The sequence below is a fragment of the Pseudoliparis swirei genome, chromosome 17, assembly GCF_029220125.1.
Source record: "Pseudoliparis swirei isolate HS2019 ecotype Mariana Trench chromosome 17, NWPU_hadal_v1, whole genome shotgun sequence".
In the NCBI taxonomy this organism is placed as follows: Eukaryota; Metazoa; Chordata; class Actinopteri; order Perciformes; family Liparidae; genus Pseudoliparis; species Pseudoliparis swirei.
This window is the reverse complement of record NC_079404.1, coordinates 21,380,876-21,389,991: the sequence shown is the minus strand read 5'-3', so window position 1 is coordinate 21,389,991 and position 9,116 is coordinate 21,380,876. Positions and strand designations below refer to the sequence as shown.

The window sequence follows — 9,116 nt, the reverse complement described above, 5'->3', positions numbered from 1 at the left end:
GGGAAGCAGGAATAAAACATTTTCTTCATGAAGGAATTGTCAACATTAACCATTCGAAGGTGAAGATAAAAGTACATGTTCTGATGCTATGTTTTTTATCCACTGCCTCCACAAGAAGCCAGAAGGTCAGCGTGTCCTCAATTAAAGTGCCACGGTATTTTTATGACTGCACAACCTGATTATTGATCACCACAGGAGACATGACCGTATAGGACTCCCTCATCTATTTCTTTCTCGACACATTAATGTCTAAGGAGGACTTGCACCAGCCCGTGACCGCCGCCGCCGCTACTGCGATGTGATTAGAGTCGTCGTTGCATGAATGATAATTTGACGCTTCGCTGCTTTAGCAAGCAATAGCAATAATGGAGCAGGCGGTAGAGGAAAAAATAATACATTTTATAAATAAGAATCTCAAATAATTTCATAAAGAGAGAGGTAAGCGCCACAGGCCAATAGTCGTTAAATTACTTTCGCATTTTATTTTCTTGGCACGGGTCCAATTATGTAATCCTTCCAAAGACAAGGAACAGTATGGAGTTGGATTAACAAAGAAAATAAAACAGAATATATATTTGCCAGCTGATGATCAGCATTTTAAAGTTCCTTTTTAGCTGGTTTATGTAGTTCCCTGTACCAAGCCACATCCCCTTTGTTGCGCAAACAGAAAGTGGGAACTCCCGGCCGTACTCGAGAGGCTCTTGGGACTCAAAGAACCGGCACAAAAAGTGGGGAAAAAACAGTCAAACTGAGGGGGTCGTAGTTGTTTCTGTGACACGCAGATATAGCTCAGTAGTACTATGACAAAAATAGAAGTCTTTTTACAGTGCAATGCAAACCATGTTTTTAAGTCAGGGAACAGACATCACAGTCTGGATGAAAGGGCTTTCCGAGAGGTAGAAAGGTATCAACACATAACAGATAAATAAACCCTGCATGAAAGCTTTTGAGTCGTTAAATAGCCGACATGTGTACCGATTGTCTTAGTGTGGAGGCGTATTTGTTCATCTTTGCTGCTTCTTATGTAATCTACTTTTTTTAAAGAGATATGAGATATGCCCTCCCATAGCAACCCACATGTTTAAGTAAAAAATATGGAACTACATCCCATGTGGCCCTCAGTATAATCTATAAATGGAGAGACACTGTAAGTGTAACTCCATCTGCTGATTGAGACCATAACATGCTGTCAAGCTCCAGAAAAATTGAGTAAATTGACCTCAAGTTCATACGGTTTGAAGACATATTGTTATATTGTACATAATTATGACTTCCTTGTAAAAATGTAATAATCCATTGATGAAAAATCACTATTTTTTTGTGGATACAATTTTGATGAGCACTCAGTCAGCAATAACATTGGTTACATTGTGTTTCCTGTGACTCCTTCAAAATAAAAGTGCCTTTGTGGTTTCCCATGGATCTGGGATGAACCTATTGTTTTTTTACATGACCCATTATTGCTTTTTATTAATTAATTGTATTATTTTCATTTTCTTTTATTACAAATTATTTTCTTTTATTATTTTTCAATATTAATTATTCATGATTTTTTTATAGCACGGTTATGATATAAGGGTGATTTTAATTGAGCTGGGCCTGTTTTAAGTTGTAATTTGGCCTGGAAACCGGAAACCTGAACCGGAAACACCGACTGTTAACAAGCATTCTGAACAACCTTCAACTGAAAATAGGCTTATCCAAAAATAAAGTTTTTTGTACTTTTGCCAAAAATAGAAATCGGATGGTGAGAATAGAAATAACAAAGCAGAAACTCACTCACACGCTGCAGGCTCGAATACAAAACAACAACAACTGTGCGTACAGTATAATTGTATTATTTTAAAGTGAAGAGGATATGACTGAGTATGAGCGTGATGAATGGCCTGGGCATTTTTACAATCTAATATACCCACAAAATAATTAAAAAAATAGAACAAAAAGAACGAAAGCACCGACTCAATTCCCCCCTCCCCTCCCTGCTTCCCCCGGATAGACGCGTGTCAACATATATGCAAAGGGCATATACCCACATACACAAACAGAAGCTGTTGAAATGTTCATCGGGCCCCTCATACCCTCATAAAACAGGCAGACTATGTTTTAAAAACATTTTTTAAATGTGTTATTATAGAAAACACAGACAGTTAGATTAGATAGATGACGTGTGGGCGCGCTGCGTTTCACCTTGACCCGCGGCAGTCTGCTGCGGACGTGCAGTACCGGCCGCCGCCGCCAGGACATCGGAGCACACTTTTTTCTCCCCCCCCCCCTCTCCTCTGACTCTGCTCGCGCGTCGAGCAGTGAGGGATGTGGCGTATCCTCCAGGCTCGCCCGGCAGACGCTCAGTCCTCCAGTCGGAATCCCGCAGCCTCATCATGGTCCTCAACATCCCCGGCTTGGCCGTCATGGTGTTCTTCTACCTGCTGGTCCTCGGCATCGGCATCTGGGCTTCTTTCAAGTCCAAAAGGGAAGCCAAGAAGTGCGACGGGGATAAGACCGACATGGCGCTGCTTGGCAACCGGGGCATCAGCCTGGTTGTCGGCATCTTCACCATGACAGGCGAGTAACTGCGGGACACGGACCGGCGGGCGGGCGACCGGAAGTCATCTTGTCCCCTTTTTTATGCCAGTGTTCCCGAAAAGATGACACGACTCGAGGGGGGTTTATTTTTTAACAGCTCAATGAGGTCACCGTTTAATTCATTTTATATCAGCTTTGGCTGTCTCAGGGGGGAAAAAAAGAAAAGAGAATTACATTTTATTTTACGTAAATAAAGACAAATGCGCGTGCATGTCATGAGTCATTCGGCTATATAATAACCGGCGGCGAGACAAAAGAAAAACAGGAAGTTATAACGCGGTTGGAAATAAACGGAGTAACGCGCATATAGCAGGAAATTAATCCGTATGAAATGTTGCTTAATCCTTATGCATGCCACTGACTCTAAATCACTTGTGTCGGCTCACTTTCAGGACAGGGGGGGGTGGGGGGGATTTAAAGTAAGTGGTCATTAAATTTACAGCGAATTCCCCCATTTAAAATTAATCGTATTAAAGTTGCAGTAGACACGCCGGTCCCTCCACCTTGTGAAAGGTGATATATACGCACATACAGTGGTGTATAAAGTACCCAAAAGTCATACTTGAGTAAAAGTAAAGATACTTGACTGGAAAATTACTCAAGTAAAAGTAAAAGTCACCGATGAGAATACTACTTGAGTAAAAGTATTAAAGTATCAGATTTTTTTTGTACTTAAGTATCAAAAGTAATTTTCCTGATATTAAATGTACTTAAGTATTGAAAGTAAAAGTAAATGCTGTTAATAAAAAAAACAAAGGGTCAGAATTTTGAGAATTATGAAGTTTATTTGTTTGGGTGCTGTGGCCGCCATGAACAAGGAGTATGAGCTAGGTCTGCTAGGATGAATTTAGCAATATATGAATCCTATGAAATTACTAAAATATAAAAACACGATTAACACAGAAAAAAGCAGAACCAAAAGTAACAACCAGAATCATCACTTTAAAGTGAAAAATGTATTGTTCATCTTCAAAAGAAGTTGATTTTCAAAATGGACAGATTTCAGTGTCGCTCTTCTTGGACTGAAGACGAGTCCTGCGATGCTGAAGAGCCGTTCACAGGCCCTGATGCAGGAAGAGTGTGTCTAGCTTCACAGGCCCTGATGGTGCAGGTAGAGTGTGTCTAGCTTCACAGGCCCTGGTGCAGGTAGAGTGTGTCTAGCTTCACAGGCCCTGATGCAGGTAGAGTGTGTCTAGCTTCACAGGCCCTGGTGCAGGTAGAGTGTGTCTAGCTTCACAGGCCCTGATGATGCAGGTAGAGTGTGTCTAGCTTCACAGGCCCTGATGCAGGTAGAGTGTGTCTAGCTTCACAGGCCCTGATGCAGGTAGAGTGTGTCTAGCTTCACAGGCCCTGATGCAGGTAGAGTGTGTCTAGCTTCACAGGCCCTGATGATGCAGGTAGAGTGTGTCTAGCTTCACAGGCCCTGATGATGCAGGTAGAGTGTGTCTAGCTTCACAGGCCCTGGTGCAGGTAGAGTGTGTCTAGCTTCACAGGCCCTGATGCAGGTAGAGTGTGTCTAGCTTCACAGGCCCTGGTGCAGGTAGAGTGTGTCTAGCTTCACAGGCCCTGATGCAGGTAGAGTGTGTCTAGCTTCACAGGCCCTGATGATGCAGGTAGAGTGTGTCTAGCTTCACAGGCCCTGGTGCAGGTAGAGTGTGTCTAGCTTCACAGGCCCTGATGCAGGTAGAGTGTGTCTAGCTTCACAGGCCCTGATGCAGGTAGAGTGTGTCTAGCTTCACAGGCCCTGATGGTGCAGGTAGAGTGTGTCTAGCTTCACAGGCCCTGATGGTGCAGGTAGAGTGTGTCTAGCTTCACAGGCCCTGGTGCAGGTAGAGTGTGTCTAGCTTCACAGGCCCTGATGCAGGTAGAGTGTGTCTAGCTTCACAGGCCCTGATGCAGGTAGAGTGTGTCTAGCTTCACAGGCCCTGATGCAGGTAGAGTGTGTCTAGCTTCACAGGCCCTGATGATGCAGGTAGAGTGTGTCTAGCTTCACAGGCCCTGGTGCAGGTAGAGTGTGTCTAGCTTCACAGGCCCTGATGCAGGTAGAGTGTGTCTAGCTTCACAGGCCCTGGTGCAGGTAGAGTGTGTCTAGCTTCACAGGCCCTGATGCAGGTAGAGTGTGTCTAGCTTCACAGGCCCTGATGCAGGTAGAGTGTGTCTAGCTTCACAGGCCCTGGTGCAGGTAGAGTGTGTCTAGCTTCACAGGCCCTGATGCAGGTAGAGTGTGTCTAGCTTCACAGGCCCTGATGATGCAGGTAGAGTGTGTCTAGCTTCACAGGCCCTGGTGCAGGTAGAGTGTGTCTAGCTTCACAGGCCCTGATGATGCAGGTAGAGTGTGTCTAGCTTCACAGGCCCTGGTGCAGGTAGAGTGTGTCTAGCTTCACAGGCCCTGATGATGCAGGTAGAGTGTGTCTAGCTTCACAGGCCTTGGTGCAGGTAGAGTGTGTCTAGCTGATAGGTTTTTTCCTCTCTATATCATGTAAAATATTCACGGTCAAGGAGGTGAGAAATGAATCACAGACAACGTAGTATCTTTGAAAGCTTTGATCAAAGGGGAAGCTCAGACGCACGTGCTTCGAGCACGACGACCTCCAAGATATTCCGCCGAGCACCCCTTTGGTCCAGCCTTTTATTGAAAGCTTTACACACACACACACAACACCAGATGGATAAGTGGAACTGAGGACATGTTGACATATTCCTCCGCGCCTGTTTTATTATCACTTTATCTTCGACGACAGACACACATAACACCACCGGGAACGCCGGAGTTCGGAAGCTCCTCTGATTGTTTAGTTTAAGATATGGTAAACAACATAACATACATTTATATCTCTGTCAGTTCCTCCTGTTTATGCTATTGCTTATTATTTAAACTTGGTCAATAAGGGCACTCATTTTATTTGTCTAATTTCTAAGCAGCATGTGATTTACGTATTTGGGTTAAGCAGTCCAAGCAGAATCATGATTATTCTTTTTCTTACATAATTTGTTAGTAACACCACACCAATCTCTTTGGGAATTAAACTTTTTAGTCAGCAGCTTCACATCAATAATTGTCCGTTCCTTGTGAGGAGTTTTACACAATTATGTCATACAAGCTTAAACCAAAAGTTTACGTTATATTTCTCTTCTTCGTTCTTCCCATCCCATGGACTGTGTTGCATGTGTGTCCATTCTTTCTCTTGTGACAGCAGCGGGTTGGTACCAGCTATGTCCTTCTTCCTCGGGACCTCTGAAACCCTCTTTTGCGGCGTCTGTAACAGAAAACACAACCAGAACGCGCTTATCGCCATGGCATGGCCGCCAAGACGATAATGCAGGGTCCACATTTCTCTGCACTTAACTCTGAGTCTGAGGGTCTTCTTCCGCTCCTTCTCCCTTGCTCCTCTCGTTTGAGTTCCTCGACCTCTCGCCCATCACCCGAGCCGACACCTAAGAGCAGGGATCGTTGGTTCTTCACTGACGTTGAGATGGCTGTCTTTGCCGGACAACCCCTTTGAAGTCAGTCTTCCCTCTGCTCGTGGTCGCCCGGATCAGGCACTGGTCCGGGATTTCTGTAGGAACAGTTTGCAATGGGAAAGATGTATCCAAGTGGTCCTCTCGGCTATCTTTACAGCGGTTGCAGTCGTCAGAAGGACTTGGAATGGTCCCTCCCAGCGAGCGCCGCCCACGTCTTTTCTTGATGACGCGGATGAAGACCCAGTCGTCGACCTGTACACACATAATGCGGGAGACCGGTGAATCTGCCAAGACATTTGCTTCCTGACTCCTCTCCCCATCATGGTCTTCTTCATGTACTCCACTATTGTTTCTTTCTCACCCACTTGCTCTAAATCTGGGTGAGTTAGTGGTAGGTAGGGTCGCTATGAATGATTTCAAATGGTGTAAGGCCCGTTTGGGTCGGAACGATATGCATGTATGTTTTCACAATGTCTATGCACTCCAGCCAAGGTTTTCCTGTTTCAGTCATGCATTTCTTCAGTTTGCTTTTTATGGTGCCGTTGGTTCGCTCTACCAATCCGGCACTCTGTGGGTGGTATGCACAATGATTTTTAGTTCAATGTCCATAATGACGCTTAGTTTTGTTACTACCTCGTTTACAAAGTGTGAGCCATTGTCACTGTAAATGCGTCTTGGAATGCCATGAGTGGGCAGAATGTATTTGCATATGGCTTTCACCACTGCTTCAGCATCTGCTTTCGTTGTTGGTGCAATTTCTACCCATTTGGAAAATGCATCCACCATTACTAAACAGTATTTGTAATGACCGCATGGCGTGAGTTCGATGAAATCCATGTGCATTACCTGGAATGGGTATTCAGGGAGCGGGAACCTGCCTCGCTTCGGGCGAAGGTTTCCTTGAGGGTTGTGCTTGATGCATGTTACATGCTTTACAAAAAAGTTTTAAGTAGTTTTGTATATTTATTGTATAGAAGTATTGTTCTATCATAGATACCATCCCTCCTGTTGAGACATGGCATCGCCCATGACTCAAAATAGCCACGGCCTTAAATAGACTTCTTGGTAGGATCGGTTTCCCTTCTATACAAAGCATCTTGTTTTCCTCCGTGGCCCCCCTTGTTTCCCATGTGGCTTTTTCTTGTGTTGTTGCATTCGCTTGTGCCTCTCGTAGGATCTCAATGTCTATTGGACTTGACGGTGTTGTTCGTACTGCGTGTACCTGTGGTGTTTTAGCCGCGTTTTGCTTCTTCATCAGCTTTAGCATTGCCTTTTGTTATTTCATCTATGCCTGTCTGATGTGCTCGGCATTTTACTACAGCTAATTCTTTAGGTAAAGTTATAGCTGCTAGTAAACCCGTTAACAAAAGTGCATGAACTACTGGACGCCCAGTAGATGTCACCATTTTTTTCCCCACATTTTAGCAAATATGAACAATGTTGAGTGTGCATATTGGCTGTCGGTGTAAATAGTCAGTTTTAGGCCTGACCCTGCTTTGCATGCTTCAGTCAGCGCAACTAATTCTGCTGCTTGGGCGGAGTATGTGGGAGGAAGTGGGCCTGCACTTATTACTTCCTCCTGACTCACTACCGCATACCCAACTTGGTTTTTCCACATGCATCCTTCTGGGCTGACCCATCCACATACCACACCCCTTCGGGTAGTGCGATATCCTTCAGGTCAACTCTCGGCAACGTGATAGTATCAGCAATCTCTACACAGTCATGTGGTGTGCCATCTGTTGTTGTGGGAACAAACGATGCTGGATTAATGGTGATACATCTTTGGATGGTTATGTGACCTTGGCCTAGTAACACCGCTGTGTAATGCAATTGTCTCGCTGGTGACAGGAATGTTAGTTTTGCTTGTAGCAATAAGGCACTCACTGCATGAGTAACCATCAATATGGTGGGATGAAACAAAATGATATCTGCCGTTTGTTCCACGGCCATTGCAGCTGCTGCAATGGATTGGACACATTCGGGCATGGCTTGAGCAACTGTATCCAAACGTTTCGAATGAAACGCTACAGGTCTCATTTTATCTCCAGCTGGTTGCAGCAAAACTGATGTCATAAACCCTCTTTTGCAGTCCACTGCCAAAGTGAACTCCTTTTTATAGTTAGGGTGAGCTAGAACTGTGCTACCGCAAAGTAGTTGTTTTGTTTTGTCAAAAGCTTCATTAGCTTCACAGGTCCATGTTAGTCTGTCGTTTAGAGCGAGTGGCTTGTCATACACTAATGTTAACAGGGGCGCAGTTTCTTTAGCATACTCTGGTATGAACGCACGGCAATAATTACACAGCCCAAGAAAAGACAACATTTGTTTCTTTGTTTCTGGTTTCGGGGCATTTAATATTGCTTTCTTTCTGTCATTAGTAACGCGTTTCCTTCTCCACTGATTGCATGGCCTAAATAAGTTACTTCTGCTTTTGCTGCCTGTAACTTGTCCTTGTTGACCTTGCACCCGTACTTTCCTAAATGGAGAAGTAGCGCTCTCGTGTCCTGTTCACATGCTTCTTGAGATGTGGAGGCCAACAAAATGTCGTCCACGTATGTGATTATCTGGCTATCATTAGGCAGATTTGCTGCTGACACGACTTTTTGAATTTCGGCTGAGAATATTGCGGGACTTTCAGCATATCCCTGAGGTAATCGTGTGTAGGTGTACCTCTTTCCTTCATATGTGAATGCAAACCAATATTGACTGTCTTCATGTACAGGAATAGAAAAGAAGGCGTTGCTTAAATCTATTACTGAAAAACAATTTTTGTCTGCTTCTATCTGGTTCAGAATGGTATGTGGATCAGGGACCACTGGAGCTCTGATGATTACAGCAGCATTCACAGGTCTGAGATCCTGTATCATTCGCCAGTCTTTACCATTCGCTGTTTGCACTGGAAAGATAGCTGTATTACAGGGAGAGCTTGGACATTCTTTCAAAACTCCTGCTTTTAGTAATTCCTGGATTACGGGAGCGATGCCCTTTTTTGCATCGGGTTTTAATTGATACTGTCTAACACATGGTCTGAAATCACTTTTGGTGTCAACACAACTGGCTCGGCTGTTGTT

At 44.4% G+C, this 9,116-nt stretch overlaps 1 protein-coding gene across 1 annotated transcript in view; it reads left to right on the top strand.

The window, feature by feature from the left end:
- The first annotated feature begins 2,278 nt into the window (after positions 1-2,278).
- The window catches only part of LOC130206954 (high-affinity choline transporter 1-like), a 31,359-nt gene continuing 24,521 nt past the window's right edge, over positions 2,279-9,116 (top strand). Inside the window, exon 1 of the mRNA XM_056435249.1 lies at positions 2,279-2,562. Coding sequence (XP_056291224.1) covers positions 2,379-2,562 — 184 coding nt within the window. The 5' untranslated portion in view covers positions 2,279-2,378. The remainder of the gene's footprint in view (positions 2,563-9,116) is intronic.